This window comes from Meriones unguiculatus, chromosome 1 (genome assembly GCF_030254825.1).
Source record: "Meriones unguiculatus strain TT.TT164.6M chromosome 1, Bangor_MerUng_6.1, whole genome shotgun sequence".
Lineage (NCBI taxonomy): Eukaryota > Metazoa > Chordata > Mammalia > Rodentia > Muridae > Meriones > Meriones unguiculatus.
Genome location: NC_083349.1, coordinates 10,178,707 through 10,198,139, shown reverse-complemented (window position 1 = coordinate 10,198,139; position 19,433 = coordinate 10,178,707). Strand labels below are relative to the sequence as shown.

The 19,433-nt window shown below is 49.7% G+C and overlaps 1 protein-coding gene across 4 annotated transcripts in view; it reads right to left on the bottom strand.

Annotated features, from left to right (window-relative positions):
• Positions 1-19,433, bottom strand: part of Lhpp (phospholysine phosphohistidine inorganic pyrophosphate phosphatase) — a 101,603-nt gene that overhangs the window by 61,535 nt on the left and 20,635 nt on the right. For all 4 annotated transcript variants that reach the window (XR_009591207.1, XM_060381271.1, XM_060381272.1 and 1 more), the window contains 2 exons: positions 8,221-8,408; positions 4,904-5,057 (listed from right to left, as the gene is read on the bottom strand). Coding sequence is in view for 3 of the 4 variants with exons in the window: in XM_060381271.1 (XP_060237254.1) it covers positions 4,904-5,057; positions 8,221-8,408 (342 nt within the window). In the remaining variant the exon portion in view is untranslated. The remainder of the gene's footprint in view (positions 1-4,903; positions 5,058-8,220; positions 8,409-19,433) is intronic.

The following is a 19,433-nucleotide window of genomic DNA, read 5'->3' as shown; positions in this document are numbered from 1 at the left end:
CGTTTGGATGGCAGGTGCTTCTCCTCTGTCCAGGACTCGCTGCAGGGCTCAGGGACAAGCCCAGACCTGGCATGTGTCCCTGAACTCCCAGTGCAGAGCAGTCGTAAACAGACCCGTAGAGAAGTGTAGGAACAAACGAGGTGAGCCGAATGAATAAGTGACATAGTAAGAGGCGTCCCTCAGAAGAGACAATTAAGCTGTGTCCCGAGGGGGAGCAGGTCACTCTGAGGGGGAGGAGTGTGAAGGCCCAGGGAGCACTTTGAGCTCATCAGAGCACCAGAGCATGGAGGACCACTTCCAAGCCCACAGTTGGGCCACTTTTCTTGGAAAGGGGCCATCAGGAGACTCCCAGAGGTTACAACCCCTGTTCCAATGAGTGGCCTGAGGAAGGCCCCCAGAGAGGATTATCAGGGTCTTCCAAAGGAAGGGTGAGTAGAAGTGGGTTGAGCAGAGGACAGCAGGGGACAGACCTAACTTGGCTTAGAAGGTGTTCCCTAGGAGGCAGACAGAAACTTCCAAAACAAAACTGTAACAGAGGCAGCAGTTTGCAGCTGAGGATTCTGGGGGTTTCCAGGCTGCCCCGGGGAAAGCTGGACCTGGAGACAGAGTGGATGGGAAATCTCACCCCTAAGGAGTCATGGAAACAAAGCTCTGCTGGCCTCGGATCTAGAGGTTTATTAAGAAGAACTTCAGGGTATTTAGGCTCATTAGGTGACTTGAAATACACAGCCAAAGCCTGAGCTTCTGAGCCAGAGAAAATGGATTCTCGGAAATCGAAATGAAAACTTTTAATCCATGCCCCACCTCTCTCAACAACAGAGGCTTGTTTTTGAAACAGGCTCCCACTACACAGCCTGTATTTCTTACTCACTCAGGAAAACAAAGTTCCACCTGAAGCCAACCGCTGGCGGTAAGCACTGTTCCCTTCAAGAGGAACGGCAGACAGGCGTCTTGATTTGTGTCCCTTCACTATCAACTGGATGTAGTTTTCCTTCCTTTCGGGCACTGTGGGGCCTGCTTCATGCCTGGCAGGGCCCTGGGCCCTCTGACTGCCGAGGGCCACTATGGCTCCTGGGAGAAGCGGGCCAGGGGAGCAGTCAGATCTGATTTTATGCTTCGTTCTCCTGCCGCTTCCGATTCCTCGGTGCAGCCTCCCTGCAAAATGACCACTTGACCTCTCCCAGAAGAGCCATTAACCTCCACAGTCTGCGGAGTAAACAGCTTAATTTTCTGATGGCGGCATGACAGGAGAAATTACAAAGCCAATTCCCTCTCTCCATCCACACAGATGCCAAATGTAAATCACTCCATTTTGAGGAGAGGGGTATCCGGCCTCCCTGCACCCTCAGGAAGGCCGCCCCAGCCTTCCTGACAGGAGCTCTTCCCAGGCCTTTGGGTTGCCTGTGGGAGCTGTTGAGACCTTTCTCTGGGTTTCAAACAGCCTGCCCTTCACCCAAATCAGAATTTAGAGGGCTGGAGGCCCCAAGCATATCAAATCAACCCTCACTACTGCTGAGTCTGCCAAAGGTCTCACTCAGCCAAGAGCAAGCAACTCCTGTTTTCACCTTTTTATTTTTATTTTTCTTAACCAATGTATTTATTCAAGCCATTACTCGTAATCTGGAATAACCTCTAGCAATGATGAGACTGCATTGAGGAAAAATGTGTTGATATAAATGACCTATCATACAGCTTTTTCATTACGCACATTTTCTAGGCAGGTTCGCCAACTCAAATTTCTAAGGGCAGGGCTCTGGTCAGTGAGGTAAGTAGGCCAAGAATACCTAGATCGATGGGCATGAGGGCCCAGTCACCAAAACACTGGGTGAAAATACTTCCAGCAGTGAACCCTGATGCCTACCAAGCTGGGCAGGACCTCCAAAGCCCCGTGCAACCTCAAGCGTGTGAGATTCTGATCTCCCGGCCAGCCTAGACATGCACAGCCTCCTGCAACTTGGCTCACAAGATGGATAACTGTGTCACAGAGCTATCTGGTCACTGGGTACAAAGTCATTCACAAACTGCTGTTTGGTGACCCTAAGAAACAGGCCCAGGGAGCTGGAGAGATAGCTCAGTGCTCAAAACCTTTGCTATCCAAGTGTGAGGACGGCAGTTAAGGTCCCCAGCTCACATAAATGTCTGATGGACATGGTAGCCCACCTATAATTCCAGCCTTGGAAGGCAGAGACAAAGGACCCCCACAAAAGGCTAGCTAGGGAGAACGGGTCATACCTTTGATCAGTGTTTGATTGAGTGGCCTCACTGAATAAGGTGGAAGATGGATGGAGGATGATATTCCTCACAACAACCTTGGACCTCCACGCACACGCACAAACACACACACACACACACACATACATACATGAAAATAGAAAGAAAGAAAACCACAGCTGACAAAACAAGGTCAAGCCTGACTCCTATATTAGTTCCTTTTCTTGTTGCTGTGACCAAATATGTTACAACTTAAGAACAGAGGGAAATGCAAGCTCAGTCTGAGGGGTACAGAACACCACTGGGAGAAGGCATGGTGGCAAAAGCATGACACAGCTGGGTCACATTGTATCCATAACTAGGAAGCAGAGAGAGGTGAATGCTGGTACCAAGTCAGCATCCTTCTTTTCATGTTGTTCTTTTTTTTTATGATTTACTTATTTTATATATTTGAGTACTCTATCTGCATGTATTCCTGCATGCCAAAACAGGGCATCAGATCCCAGTACAAATGGTTGTGAGTCACCATGTGGTGCTGGGAATTGAACTCAGGACCTCTGGAAGAGTAGCCAGTGCTCTTAACCACTGAGTCACTTCTCCAGCACCATCTCTTTTACTCCAGGACACTAGAACATGAGATGCTGGCCACATTTAGGGTGTGTCTTCCCGCTTAAGTTAAACCTCTCTACAAATATTCTCACAAATATATCGAGAAGTGTGTATCCTAGGTGATTCTAAACCCAGCCGTGTCCACAGCATCTGATGAATGCATGCATCTGTAAGCACTCATCTGAGGACGATACCCAAATGCTGATGTGTATGCTGTGCAGTGAGGCTGCAAACACCTTTTACTTTCTTCTTCAGCTCTGTGATTTCTAAGTTTCTTCAGTGGGCCTGTGTTATCTCAGTGTTAAAGAAAGATAATAGCAAGGCCAGAGATATAGCTCAGCGGTCCAGCCTTGCCTGGCATGTACAAGGCCTTGTGTTCAATGCATAGTACTGAAGGTGAGGGAGGAAAATGCCTTGTTGGCTACAATGGCACATGCCTATAATTCCAGAAGTCAGGAGGTAGAGGCAAGGGAACCAGAAGTCGAAAAAGAACCTCAACTATACAGAACATAACCAGCTTCAGGCCAGCCTAGGGGTATGCTAGGCCCCATTTCAAACAAAACAGGGCTGGAAAGATAGCTCAGCAGTTGATTCAGAGCACCTGTTCTTACAGAGGACCTGGGTTTAGTTCTGAGAACCCACATGGTAGCTCACAACCAGCCAGGATGCCTCTTCCGAGGACTCTGACACCTTTTCCGACCTCAATGGAGAGCAGGCACATCTGTAGTGCACACATATGTGTGTAGGTAAGACACTGATAGAATTTAAAAAAAAACTATTATTGTTATTTACTTTCTTTATTTTATGTAGATGAGTGCTCTATCTGCTATCGCTGTACACCTGCTCTCTAGATGAGGGCACCAGATCTCACTATAGATGGTTGTGAGCCACCCTGTGGTTGCTGGGAATTGAACTCAGAACCTCTGGGAGAGCAGGCAGTGCTCTCAACCGCTGAGCCTTCTCTCCAGCCCCACATGCCTTTTTTTTTTTTTTTTTTTTTTCAAAAAGCAGTGCTAGTATATGCCTTTAATCCCAGCACTCAGGAGGCAGAGGCAGGCAGATCTCTGAGATCAAGGCCAGACAAGCCTGGTCTGCAGTGAGTTCCAGGACAGCCAGGGTTACACAGAGAAACCCTGTCTCAAAAAAAAAAAAAAAAAAAAAAAAAAATTAAAATTAAAAAAAAATGTAAAAACAAAGTAAGTAAGGGAGAAAAGAGGGGGAGGGGAGAAAGATGTTAAGTAAATAATACTTTCTTGAAAGAAAAAAGACGGTGCTAGAGTTTGCATCCTGAATGTACCCCAGAGGCCCACAAGCTTGGTCCACAGTCGACAGCAGTGTTGAGAAGTAGTAGATCCTTAGGAAGGTGGGATCTAGTAAATAGAAGTGAGGTTATTTTTCCTTTGAGGGGATACTGGGACTCCTCTTCTTTCTCTCTCTGCTTCTCAGTCTCTGGGAAAATAAGCTGGACACTCCCGCCATGATGTCTACCCTCACCACAGCCCAAAGCAAGGGGCTGTGAAGTGTCTGAAACTCTGAGCCTCCCTTTCAGCTGTTTATCTCAGGTATCCGCTGGAGCGATGGAAGCTACTAGCATGGTGTTGAGGTACATGCTAGAACCACAGCCAAAGTGCGGCCAAACCTCAACTCTATAGAGACAGCACTCAGCACCTGGCCCAGAGCACCCTCTCAGACCACAAGTCCATCTAGTACTACATTAAGTATCCCTAGAAACTATTCCTGACCATCTTGTGCTATGTCCTGTGCTAAGGGACCTTTGCTTCCTTTACCATAAACTTTGGACAGCTGACACCTGACCTTTGAGATCTCCTCAGGGCCTTGACATGCACTGAAGCCTCCACCTATTTCCTGGCCCAAGATTCCTACATAAACTTGGTCAAATGGCTCTGGAAAGATTTTATTAAAAGGGAAAAAAGGAGGAATGAAGAGAAAAGGGTGGGAGGAGAGGACCCCTGTGTTCACTCCCACATCACCTGTCTGTATCTGTCTCTACTTGACCCCAAAGCAGAAAACCACAAAGCAAAGGACAGAGCTGCCCAGCACAATCGCCCTGCAGAGGACTCACCCTTTCCCCAGTGATATAAGCACAGGGTTTTCCAGCTCCATTAGCACTTGGAAGGCTTTGTTCATGTTCTGATAGGAAAAGCCTTCACCGGCATCCCCAATCACCACACAGTTTGGGTTGGACATGTCAATGTCACCAAATTCTGAGCGGACTCCTGGAAAGACAAGAGAGACAGACAGCCCTCAAGCTCAGAACACGGCTTACTCCCAGCTAAAAGGGGCACTTTCTTTCCGTCATATTCTGCCAGGCAGAATATGCACTTCAGAACAGCCTTGTGATGGTTTCAATGAAGATGGCCTCCACAGGCTCACAGGGAGGGGCACTATTAGGAGGTGTAGCCTTGATGGAGTAGGTGTGGCATTATTGGAGAAAATGTGTCACTGGGGGTAGCTTTGAGGTTTCAAAGGCTCAAGCCAGGCCCAGTGTCACTCTGTTCCAGCTGCCTGCTGATCCAGCTGTAGAACTCTTGGCTCCTCCAGCACCATGTCTGCCTGCATGCTGCCATGCTTCCCACCATGATGATAATGGACTAAACTTCTAAACTGTAAGTCAGCCCCAGTTAAATGTTTTCCTTTATAAGTGGTGGGGCACTCCTTTAATTCCAGCACTCAGGAGGCAGAGGCAGGCAGATCTCTGTTCAAGACCAGCCTGGTCTACAGAGTGAGTTCCAGGACAGCCTGAGCTACACAGAGAAACCCTGTGTTGGGAGTCAGGAGGTTGGACTTGCCATGGTCATAGTGTCTCTTCACAGAAATAGGAACCCTAAGACAAACCTGAAGCTGGGAAACATCCAGGCATAAATACACTGTGGTATGTTCCCTACATGGCAAAGAGAAAGAATATGGTGGTACATGTAACCACATGATGAGCCTCTGGCTGGAGGGAGAAGCTTTACACACACACACACACACACACACAAACACACACACACACACACACACACACACACACACACACACACACTACTTTCTGTGAAAGAGAGGGCTACCTCAGCAGGCCTGGCTTGCTGGAATCCTGCACACTCCAGAAAAAGGCCTGTCTTTAAGACTGGCCCTCTAACAGCTCTAGGGAGAAATCCCTGGGCCCCTACAAAATCCTGTCTGATAGGCAGGGTTTGCACACCAAAGGAACTGGGTCATGCTAGGTCAGTGTGATCTTGAGTGAAGTGTGTGGATGGAGGTGGAGTCCCTAAGGCCAGTCACATGGGACTGTGGACCTAGGTGACCAGCCCTTTCAAAAAAGTGTAGGCACAGATTCTCCAGTGAGCTTCCCTATTGCCCACCTGACATCTCACACACCACTGCCGAGACAACCAAGCACACCAGTGCGGGGGCAGCTGGGAGTGCATGCCTGGGTTCTCCTACTCTTTGCCCCACACAGCTCCTCACTTGTTGAGCTGAGGTGTGGTCTTCCATTGTACCCAGCTTTAATCCTGAGTGCCATGTCTCTCTGAGTCCTGGGAGCCCTTCCAGGGAATCACCGAGACCTAAGGTGGTCTTTGGGGTCCCTGGATCAAATATACAGTGTATATAATTCCATTGATATGAAATTCTAAACAGGTACGTTTATTTACACTATCACTAAGGACTGTCACGGGGTGGGGGGGTGGCTGGAAGGATATGCAGGAAACTTCAGTGTGATAATAATGGAAACCTCCAGAGGTGTGGGATTCAAAGCCAGCAAAAGAGCAATAGGGGTTTGAGCTCCTCATTGCATGGAAATCTTACATCAACATAAAGAAAAAACACACACACAAAAAAACCCGACCATATATTCAGCTCTATGACATGCTGAAGAGAACTGCACCAACATCTGCTGTGGAATGATTTAAAAGGAAAACTAGCAAATAGATAGATGGAGGCATGGTTAGACACATAACCAAGAAAACTATAGATGCCGTTCTCAACATCCAGGAGGCCGGTAAAAATATTCTAAGTAAATTGTGTGCATTTGTGTGTGCACGTGTTCACGCGAGAATGGAGGTTAGAACAATAGTGGGTATTTTCCTCAGTGCCTCACCACCTTGTTGGCTGAGACAGAGTATCTCACTGATCCTGGAGTTTACTAACTGGGCCAGACTGATGGCCAGCGAGCTCCCAGGATCCTCGTGTCCTCACTCCTTAGTGCTTGGATTACAGGAGTAAACCAGCTTTTCACATGGCTGTTGTGATTCAGACTCAAGTCCTAGAGCTTCCATGGCAGGCACTGCTGACGGAGGCATCTCCATACCCCCACCAAGTAAAGGGTTTTGAGGTCTGCTATATGTTTGAAGATTTTCATAATAAAGTATTAGGGGAAAAACATCAATAATAAAACCTGGAAAAAGTAAAAGCCTGGAAAACAGGTACATTTACTGAAAACGCAGACATGACAGCAGAGAAAGGCTGTTTCCCCTCCAATCCACTCAGGTTCTGTTATGTCAGCTAGATTCCTTAGTTAATAGCACCTTTGAGCCAATGCTGTATTCCCCACTCCTCTGGCTCAGCTCCTCTACCCCCTTCTCTGTACCTAGCAACCCTTCTCCCGGGGAACAGGAGACAGAATTTCTAAAGACACTGGCAGGGTTCCTAACTCCAGAGAAAGGATGTTAGAAAGAGGATTTTTAGAGGCTGGGCATGATTCCCTTAACTGGTGCCAGAGCAATGGGTTCCATCTTCCAGCATTGCAGACAGCATTCCGCACCTCAGAAGGATGCTCTGATTCTGCCCAGAGATTTGTCAAAATGATAACAGTGTGAAGGACGGAAAGGACAGACATACAGACAACACAGTGTTCTGAAATACTTAAACCCCATTTTTAAATAGTCACCAGAATACTACTCCCTCTGCTTTGCTCCACAAAAGCTCCCTTCTGGGGCTCAAGGATCTCTGGTCTTGCATTCAGACTAAAATCATATGGATTCAAACCTTGCTCCAATAGCCATTTGCAAATTGCACCTAAGAGCAAGACTGAGTGTTCAAGGTTATGGGTTGGCAGATATTAGAAAGCTATGGACTGCAATCATGATTTTCATACTCACATATTCACCCACCCCCACTTCAGCCCACTTTCCTCTCTCTCAATAATCCCTTAGGTAAATCCATGACCTCTTACCTAAATCAGGGAGCACCACCTCAGGCCATTCTGAAGCTGGCCTTGGGGCTGGGATCAGAGGGGGATAGTTGGGGCCTGCTCTTACTGTACCCAGAAGCCTCACAAATGTTGTGGAAGAAGTCAGGCTTGACCTGCATCTGTTTCTCATGGTTTGGCCCAAGTGGGAGTGGGAGGCCCTCTCCCCAGCCTTCACCTCAAAAACAGCAAGTCCGAGGCAGGCCTACCGTCATGGATGAGCAGATGTGGCCGCAGGCCTCGCTCCTTCAGGAGCTGGCAGGTGGCTGGTGCAGGGGCAGTCACCTCTCCTTCGGAGATGTCAAATCCCAGCCGCTGAAGCAGCCCCACCAGCTCTCTCCGGGACTTCTGGGACTCATTGGTACAGAATCTCACCTTCAGCGGGGACCGCTTCAGTCTAGGGCACAAAAACGCAAATGAGAATAGCTCAGCACAGAAGAGCGTGACCTCCTGAGAACATACCCAGAGATGGACTTTCACTAAGGCAAACTGGTTAAGTAGCAGTGCATGCCAAGTCACTGTGAGTCCCTGAGGGGACCCAGACACACACAGATTTCACAGCTGCAACAGGCCACTTCTTCACAAGGAGAATGCTGTCCCACCACGTCCCCAAACTTCCTGTCCATCTTCACAAGATCGAGTCAGCTGAGAGTTCCCAGGGCTGCCCCCCCACCTCTGCTTCGAACACTTCGGCCCACCCCTCCCAGGGACATGTCATCTTTCCCCCTGTGCCACTTTTGCCCCCTACTCCAGACCCACACATAGTTCCCCACTACCATCCACATGGCCTAGCTGCAAGCCACCTCTGAATGCCCACAGTTGTTTCCCCAGGCCATCCCACAGCACCTGCATTGCCCTATGTCCACGAGTTACTAACTCTGGATCCATACTTGTCCAACCGGGGAAAGCAAAGGTACCATCTTCTCATTAATGCCAATAAACAGGGTGTGCCGGAGACAGGCATCAGGAACATGACAGTTCTGGGATGTAGGAGTGGGAACCCCACTCTGCATAAACCCAGAATCGAGGTTCCATAAAACTGAGATGCATGGAAAGCCAATAGCACCATGACCCTTCCTTTGGAGAGCTTTGGTGGCATTTAAGTGAGCTCTTTAGACACAAGAGCCACAAAAAGGATGTCTCAAGAGCCCCCCCAATGAGATGACATTCAATCTCTCTACAGATAATCACTGAGCATTTGCTACACCCCGGGTTCTGGGCATGGACATGCACTGTGACTGTAGGAAGGGCCTTCCCTGTCACAGTTCTGAGGTAGCATGGAGGCTGGCTGGCAGTGAACAACAAGGAAAGGCAATTTGTACCCAGGAGGAGAGAGGACAAGAAGGACACAAAGGGGATGAAGAGACAATGGCTACCTAGATAGGAAGATTGGGGAGTCCTCACTGGGAAGCAACCTGGAGCAGAGACCTCAAGGAGGAAACACCAGCCAGGACAACTGTCTTTCTCACATGTGAAACATGACGTAAGAATGAGCATATATATGATGAAGGGGATGTACTTCAGTACTCTCTTTACAGATATGGCCCCAGTCAAAGAGGTGTCATGTGGCAGGCCCAGTCATGCAAAACTGAGCTTCAAGTTAACAGCCCCTGATGGCCAACAGGGTAAGTAAGGCAACCCAACCAACCCAAACTCAATCCCAGTGAGGACACAACTTATTTCATTTCATGGGTGATGAAACTGAGTCCTGGAAAGGCCCAAGGCTTTCTGTCTCTCCTTCTGCGGATGACAGTCTGGGGACAAGAACAGTCTGATGTTCGCTGAGCTCTCACAAACCCATGGTCAAGTCTTACAGGGGATTCCTGGGAGTACCCAGGTCCAGTAGAGGTTTGTAGGCTAAGTAAATTGAGGAAGAGTGGCCCTTCAAGGTGTGAAGCCCCACCCTTCCAGGAGGCGACTAGCAACTCCCACTGAGTAAATGGAAGATGAGTAGACAGGGATGAGCTGGGCATCTGCCTGCAATGGGACAGCAAGTGGGGAAAGCAGGTCTCTCCTTCTGCCATTTCTGTGATACTCGCTCTAGGCTGTCTCTAACCCTACCTCTATTTCTCTATGACATCGAGTATCTTTAGTCTTCCAATGTCCTTCTTCCTAACCCACATATTCTGCAAGTTCAGCAATGTGGTCGGCTGGGTTCTGTGGTCTATGCTGGGTACACAGGGGGTCCCTGGAAAAGCCAAGAACACCTTAGCTGCCACTTCCCTTAGGCTGTCTCTGATCCTGTGGGTCTCACAGAAGCAGGTGAGTTTCAGGAACCATCCGGACCTGGGACTACCAGGTGCCATTTATGAAGAACTCTATAAATCCACAGCCTCTAGTGCATAGACCACATCTTCCACAGCCTAGATGATTCATCCCTTTCTTGTTATTTGTCTTTCCTAATCAGAGGTTTATGAATGACCAATTACACTCAGTGGTTAATTGCCCTTCATAAAGATGGCTTTTTTATTTTTAAATTAGGCAGTTAATATATTGTAACTAATAGCATCACCTTGTGGATTATGGATGGGTCTTCATTGATTGGTGCCTAGAATGTGTGATTCACACCCAAGTTAATGGAGCACTTGAGTGAAGAAGTGCAGGGGTCTCAGGGGACTAATTACTGCTAATGAATGATGATGTGACCTTCTCAGAACAGTGAGCAATTGGTGTGACAGCGAGATGGCAGAGCTTCACATCTGTCACTCCAAACACAACTTATGATGAGGGTGGGAGGGAGTAGCTCATTGTCTCCTTTGAGATACCAACATGAGTTTGTTGGCAAAGCAGGGCTTTCCATTTGCTAGTTTATGAGTCTGGGGACAGTGGCTGGAGGTGTGTGTGCAGAGCCCTCCCTCTGGGTCATGTCCCTTTATGCCACTGAGCATGCCCCCTTCTGATGTGTCACCACAGGCCCTGTGGCCACCAGGCACCTGCCCATGAGGTCTCTTTATTTAAACATCACTGAAAATTATCACAGGAGTTACTGTTATTCTTAAGATACTGAACTGTGGGCTGGAGAGAAGGCTCAGTGGCTCAGAACACTTTCTGCTGTTCCAGAGGACCCAGGTTTGGTTCCCAGCACCCACATGGCAGCTCACAACTGTATGTAACTTCAGGTCCAGGGGATCAGACAGCCTCTCCAGGCCTCTGTGGGCACTGTGTACATGGTGCACAGATACCCATGAACATAAAACTAAAAATTAATTTAAAAAAATTAAAGCTAGTAAAGCATCAATACAGGTTTGCATGGAGTCTCGGCTCTGGGGAAGTAACGGCATTGTGCTCAGTGTCCACAGCCTGATCTTGTCTTCACACCCCAGGGTGGGTCTTCCTCACAGGTGCTCCCCCCCACCCCCGTACTAGCTGAGAAAACTTATTCTCCACTCAGGAGACAAGAAGGGAAGTCCTCTAGAAAGAGGCCCTACCCAGGCTATCTGGCCTAAGAGCACAAAGCTGGGGGCCCCTCGGCTATGCCGTGTATGCAGTGTATGTGTCCAGGAAGATGTGTGCAGATCCTTCAAAATCCACAGGACCTTCAAATGTAATACTACGCCCTGGGCAGGGCCCAGCAGTCTCCGCTCTCTGCTCTGGGGTATCCTAATCTAGGGAGGGTTGAGAACACGTATGGGCCTGACTTGTATGTGTAGCTGGGTTGAAAGTGAGATGGGCAGGAAGCGGCACACCAATGGGATGTGCTATGGACTGAAGTGGGCCTCACCAAATTCCTACACTGAAACCCTAACTCCCGGCAGTCTCCCCCCCGCCCCCGTGCTGTACTTGGAGACAAGGTCTATGAGCAGCAAATTGTGATTAAGTAGAATCTAAGACAAGAGCCCTCATACGATAGGATTGGTGTCCTCAGCGACCCCTCAGGCTTGGTGTGGTGACATACGCTTGTAATTCCGACACTGAAGACAGAACAGGAGGACAGCTACAGGTTTGAGAGCAGCCTGGTTCTCACGGCAAATGTCAGGCCTGCCTGGGATACATAAGCCAATCCTATGCCAAAGACAAGCAAAAAGACCCCTGCAAGGCCTCGTGAAGCTCTCTCCCTTCTCTCTCTTGCTCCCCCATCTCTCTCAGTGCACACAAAGCAAAGGCATAATGTGGATACACAATAAATGGCTGTCACCTAGCGGCCAGGAAGAAAGGTCACCAGAATCTGACCATGCTAGCACCCTGGTCATGGGCACCCAGTGCTTCCAGCCCTGGGGGAAAGAAGCGAATGTGGTGTGAGATGCAACTTGGTGGTGTCTGCTACAACAACCCAGGCAGAGGGTTGAGGGAGCACATGTAGAACCCTCTGTGCCAGTGCCACATGCCACAGATGTGCCTTGGGAGGCCTAGAACACAGATTCCAGATCACGAGGAAAGCCTGAAAAGGCACAGCGTCCAGAAGAAACCCTGAAGAAGGACAGTGGCTGCAGATCCACCCCAACACCCAAAAGCCATGCAGGGGAGGGGAGGAACGGACATGTTCCTGGCTGGCCTGGGAAAGCCCCACTAAGATTGTGGCCAGGGTCTTAGCCACTGACCCCCCTCCCACCAAGGAGCCCCACTTCCTGTGACCCAACTGGATCTTTGAACTGACCTTAACCTCATCCCAGCAGGCCAGGATGCTCCTCTGAGTGACAGCATCGCCTTGTGCAATTACCGTGCATCAGATGAGACGGTCCCTTACAAATCACCTCGGACTTTACACATCTGCTGGCTGTCGGGCATCTGCCAGGAGCGCTCACCCGAAAATAATGAAAACCCTCTCATTACTGTTCCGTGGCAGGTAAAGTGTTAGGACAATTATTGGACATCCTGAGTGACCTTGGGACAGCTCAAAGGCTGCCCTCTCCAGCTTACCAAGGGCTGAGAAGCTGGCTAGTCCCGAGCTCCCCTCAGAGGGCCCAGAAAGGGAGGCTGGGCAGGGCCAGGAGCTTGCCAGGGAAAGAATAGCCTGGGTCCCTCCCAGTGGGTCCCCACTTCTCCCTCAAGTCCCCTGGAGTGGAATCTCATTCTCCCTCAAGGCCAGGTCCACATGCTCCTCCCTCTAAAAGGCCCTGTCTTACCCTGTTCACACAGAAGCCACCCTCCTCTAGCTATGACCTGTGTGTCACCAAGACCTCCCTTCCTCCTGCCACTCTGCCAGCTCTGGGCTCCTGGAGAACAGAGCTGTGACTTCAGCATATCATGTCCTGTGCTTCAATGAGTGTCACAGGAATAGACAGGGCAGAGGAACCCTGGGGACAACCCCAGCGGCTACAGCCTTGGGCAACTGGGTAGGAATATGGGTTGGTGGGAGAGGTCAGGAAAACCAAAAGAGGTCATGGGAACCACAAGACTTTAAGAAACGACTGAGCAGGGTCAAGGGGACCCTAAGGGACAGAGCCATTAAAGTGTTTAAAGCATGTGTTTATAGGCTAAATGTCTATCAAACTTGGGAAATGGCAGTTCAACGGCTCAATGGGGTCTGAGATGGACAGGAAGTGACCAGCACATTCCTGCACAGAGATTGTTTGAAGCCTTCTGGGTTCCTGTCCAAAATGAGTCTGACATGGCACCCAAACCCAGCACTGCAGACGCTTTACTGGGAGTGACCTAAAAGACTTAGATTCCAGATTAGATGCAAGGCTCACCTGGTCCCAGAGCCACTCACATGGCAGAGAAGGGGAAGGCCCTTCTCTTATCTGTCTTCCACCGCTCTAACCAGCAGTCCTACTCAGACCTCCCTAGCGGGGGATGGAGAGTCCCAGATACAATTAAAATGGGAAGCAGGGCAGCAAGATGCAATATGCAATTTCCTGGAGGGATACATGGGTCCATTACTTTTCCGTTGCTGTGACAAAATACGTGGGTGAAGCAACCTGAGAGAGGAAGGGTTTATTTTGGCTCCCAGTTCAAGGGTCTATCATGGTGGGGAAGTCAAGGTGGCAGGAGCTGTCACTTCACAGTTGGGAATCATAGCTGAGAGATGAATGCTGGTGCTCAGCTAACGTTTTCCTTTTTGTTCAGTCTGGGAGCCCAGCCCAAAGAATGTTGTTCCCACATAGAGGGCAGGTCTTCCCATCTCCATTACCCAACATGCCCAGAGATTTGTCTCCAAGGTAATTAATTCTAGGTCCTGTCCAGCTAACATGCTATATAAACCACTACAAGGGGGAAAGATGTTAGTGGCACCTCTGGTGTTGACTGTGAATGAAATACAGGCAACCTCCGATGGTCCTCAGCAGCCAGAGGGTACCAGAATAATTTTGGGGTTTGGTTTAGTTTGGTTTCTTGAGACAGACTAGGCTAAAACAGCCTTAACTGAAAAGGAAAAAAAAAATCCTTTTGCCTCAGCTTCCTGAGGTCTATAATCACAGACTTGTACTACCGTGCCTGGCAGACATGCACTTACCATGCCTGGCTCTTGCAATGCTTTCCTTCCTTCCTTCCCTCCCTCCCTCCCTCCCTCCCTCCCTCCTTCCTTCCTTCCTTCCTTCCCTCCCTCCCTCCCTCCCTTCCTTTTTTTCCAGGAGCCAAGGAGCCAGAGTGGGCTTCAAAGTCAGTATGTAGCCAAGGATAACCTTGATAAGGATATCTGTTTCAAGGATAACTGTTTCTCCAGTTTCCTCCTAAACTTGGATTTAAAACTATACCCTTTCAGGGCTGTCCCTCAGAAGGCTCTCTAGGGCTACATGCTGGAGACACTGTCAAGACTGGCACAGAGAGACACTCCGCCGTGAACTCCTCACACTCTGACATCAGCAGAAGACCCTGAATGGTGGAAGGCCCCAAACAGCACTGCCACAGGCTAGACCCAACCTGCTACACCATCCCTATCCAGCCTTCCCACTTGACAGATGGCTGTCTGCTGGCCCACCCAGATCTCTTCAAGCTCCAGTGGACACTGTTGGGCAGTGGCACATTTTTGTGGTCAGAGTCTAAACTCTGGCCAGAGAGCAGAGCAGCAGAGCACAGTGGCCAGGCCTGGGATCCTCTCCGTGAAGGCTAGTAGGCCAAGTGCATTCAGGGAGGCCATGTGACTTAGGCAGCACCCCAGCCAGGGCCCTTACAAAACACATAGTTCACCTTCCCTGTGCTGCTGCCCACATTACCTGCCCTCAGAACACCCAGCCACTGTGTTCTCTATGACGTGCTTGAGCTCAGATCACAGGGACACACCAAGGCCAGAGCATCGATTTCATAGCAACTGACGAACATTTGAGTCAAGTGCATGAGACTTGATAACCAGGGAGATCCTGGTGACCCACCGACCTACGTGGGTCACCCAAAGACTGAGAAGTGTGAAGCATGCTCGGGATAGCCATGAATACAAGCCTCACTCTCCAGCCCTGCAAACTCAACAGGCAGTCATCCCCAGGCACGGGCGGCCTTGAACAGGCTAGACTGCTCGGTGTCAAGCATCCCGGGGGGCAGGGTGGAAGCTGGGCTCAAAAAGCAGACATGCCTCCCTCTGTGTCATGCAGCTTGTTGCCTATGCCACTAACTCCAGGATCCTCTTTTATGCAGCAAGGCAGTCACGGCAGCTACCACATAGGGTGCTTGACTCGATATTTCAAGAGACACATGGGAAGGACCTGGCAAACTGCAAATACTCAATAGTAAGTGACAGTGATGACGATACAGGGTCTTGTGCTGGTGTGGGGCATCTCAGCCTTCCAGGCAAGTTCTGTCCAATAGGATGCCAGGGTTTCCACGGAGCAGGACCAGAGGGGAGGAGCCCAGAGCGCACTGCCCAGGGCACCTGTAGGAAGAGAGGCAGTTGTTCTACTTGGGGGGAGGGGACCATCAAGACTTGAAAGATGTCCTGGAGGCACCAGCACAGAGAGAAGTAACAACCCCCTCCCAACACTGGGCACTGCCTGAGTACTTCTTCGCCAATCAGCTTCTCCATCTATCCCGGGGCCATGGCACTTGAAGTGGGTGTCAGGGTCACTTGTGTCACACTGATCCAGAACACCCACACTGGCTGCCTTGACTGCCAGGGATGACCCTGCTCAACATGCCTGAGACTACGACCCAGAAACAAATCTTACTGCAGAGCTGTGGCTACAGCCTCCCTAAGACTCTCAGCCTCCTTCCACCAAGTCCAAGTTCACAAGTCAAATAGGACACCAGCCCGGATAGACGAGGGTTGTTGTGTTTATCTTTTAAAAGACAGAGTAATAATCTGGCACAGTGGTTGGTGAACACCTGGAATCTTAATCTCTAGGGCAATAGTTCTCAATCTATGGGTCATGACCCCTTTGGGGGTCATATATCAGATATTTACATTATGATTCATAACAGTAGCAACAGTTATGAAGTAGCATAGTGTGTCTGGCCCTTTAAAAGATCTCCAGTTGACCCTATGACCCTCAGTGTTGGTTGTCTCTTGGACTGATGGGAACAGGAGAGGATACAAAATAAATTTATGGTTGGGAGTCACCACAACATGAGAAACTGTATTAAAGGGTCACAGCTTAGGATGGTGGAGAACCACTGCTCTAGGCACACAAGAGCAGGGCAATACTTTCTTGAGCCCAGCAGTTCAGGTCTCCCAGTGTTCTGAATGACACAGCGAAATCTCCATCTTAAAAATAAACAAATGAGGGAAGGTGAGCTGGCTCAGCCAGTAAAAAAGCTGTTGCCAAGACTGGTCACTTGAGTTTGATCCCTAGGTCCCACACAGTGGAAAGAGAGAACTGACTCCTGTAAGTTAACCACATAACTTCCATGTGTGCCATAGCACAAGCATGCATACACACACAAGCCCGCAATGTAAACTAAATAAAGCCCTGAAATCATTTTTAAAAGGTATTCTATGTACATACATTATCCTATAACTTTCTCACTTACATACCATCCAGATCATATAAACTAGCATCCATATCAAAAGAGCTAATTCCCCCTCCTTCCTGGCTACACAGTCTACAGTCTGGCTAAGGTGCCATCCAGGGATTCTGAAATCTGGACAAAGCACTCTCCAGCCACTCCGTCTCCTGCTACGTCTGAGCAGCCCCTCGTGTGCAACTCAGATGTGTGCGGTTGACCCTCAGAGCCTTACCACCGCCACTCCTGAAAACACCTTCAAGCCTTTCCCTGACTCAGGAAACAGTCTCCTGATTTCCTTTTTAATTTGGGTTTTCTTTCCCCAAGCGAAGTGTGGAAGAAGAAATGACTACAGCCTGGTGAGTAGGCCCAATGGGTAAAAGCCCCAGATGACCTCAGTTCAACCCGCAAGACCTACATGGTGGAAAGAGAGAACCAGCTCCTTCAAGTTCTCTGAACTTTGCATATGTCATGTGTGTACATGCACAAAAAACTACATGCAATTTTTTTTTTAAAATGCTCTGAGGGTAGCAAAGAGTTAAAAGCTCACTCTGCTGTTGAGCCCAGAGTTGGTGGGGCCAGACCATGGGCAACGTAATGGGCAGCTGCCCTGGGGATTGCAAAGATCAGGAGAGGGAGAAAGCTGTGTTGAAAATCCTCTGTGTTTTGGAGGAACACAAAAGAAAAGGGCCAGAAGACCCACAGGGTCAGTTTGAGGCTAATGACAAAGGCCTTGGACTTTTCTCTGAATCAAGTGCTGGCAGGAACATTTACAGAAGGAAGTCACCTGTGTGATGAAACTTCAAGTGTTGACATTACAAAACAGAAAACCCCAGAAACCAGGATAAAGAGCATGCTGCTCTGTCCATGCCCTCCCCCATTATGGCTCACCTGTGGATGGAAAGGGACAGTGTACAGGAGAACTCAGTTACCACCAACAGCTCTTGCCCAAGGTCGGGGTGGAGACCCTTTGTCCAAGGCTTGGGTGGAGCCATGAGAGCTCCTGGCAGAGTAAACAAACTCAAGCAAGTACTTTCCCTAGCTGACTCCCTGGCTAGACTGGCCCACAGGTGGGACTGAGAGGCACACTGTTGGCCTGGGCCACAGTCTGCATTATTATGGCTACTCCTAGGAACCCTGTACTCGTGGCTGGATGCTGTCCTAGCAGCTGAGCACTGAGAAGGTCCTATAGAGGTGAGGACCAGCCAGATTTCAGAGTTGACCTGGCCTGATCACTTGCTGCTGCACCAAGACTGTCTGTATGGCATCTGGGAACACATAGGGTCCCCGAGACTTCTGCTCATCCTAAGGACTGAGAGGGGCCACCTGGGAGGCTGAGCTGTGGGCCTGGCTCACCATCCTGGGTGGGAATTGCTTTATGAGACCACTCTGGGTTGAGGCTGAGCCTGTTTCCTTCCGATTGCCCCCAAATGGCCAGTCTGGCCTAGGCTGGTCCAGATGTGCTTTAGTGGTCTTCGACAGGATGCAGTAAATGCTCATCTCCTTTCACATGCAGATGCCCCGGGGCCATCACCAGGGCCTGCCCAGCCGCCAGGGTCTTTGTGCTGCAGCCCCTGCTGTGCCCAGCCTGCCTCTGAATGGCTCCCCTCCGGGAGCCCAATCCACCCACAAATGGGCTCCAATAAAGGCCTGTTGGAGGGATCCAGGCGGGTTACAGATGTCCACACCTGCCCACAGGTTCTATCGCAGTCAAGGGCCCCACCAAGCAGCTTCGAGGACTAAGAAGGCGCGTGGGGTGGGGGAGGGGGGTTCGCTAAGAATGAGGAGACATGGGAGAGGCAAAGCTGGTCCTTCTTCCATCTAGGATGTTCTCTTAGGTTCACCTCTCTTCATCTCAACTCAATGCTCACGGGACCTGTGAGGCCCGTGAGTACATGCAGCACTGGACTTCCACCCACACGGTTCAGGCTCTCTCTACTCGACACACTAGCTTGCCCAGCACAAGCTGTTCACTGCTGGTCTCCAGACACTGCCACACTGGCTCCACCGGGGCATTGGTTTCTAGCCAACTGGCTCACTATCATAAATTCTCCGGGCCTGGAGCAGGGTTCTTGGTACAACAGGTGTCCAGCTAATGTTTGCTGGGCGTGTGGGTGGACCAATGTATTCATTTGCCTTTAATAGGAACTCAGGCTCTTTTCCTGCTTTTCAATACCTTAGCCCTCATCTTGGAAAGGACTGTCTGGGCAGATGTCAAAGTGAGGCAGGGAGTGAGCACCTGCCTGGCTTGTGACAGGCCTCCTGCAGGTGACCTCTATCGTTAGGGTTGATCTCATTTTTCAGAGGCTAAGCTTACCCTCCTCCTGTGTTTTCTGTACCCCATAGGAGGGAACGTTCTAGAATGTGTAAAAATAAAAAACATTAAAAAAATCTGTTACCATAGAAAATCCAGAGAGAATGGAAGACAGTGAGCCATTCCCTCCTAGGCTTACAAAATTAAGATGCTGCCTGGGGGCCACAGTGCTGGGGAGCTGCCAGGAAAGTGCATGTTCCCTCCAGGGTCCCAGTCCACCCCCATCACACTTGTCCCCCTACAACAGTGGGTCTGACCCCAGGAGCTTCCTTTGAGCTCAGGCAGAACTTCAAAGAGATC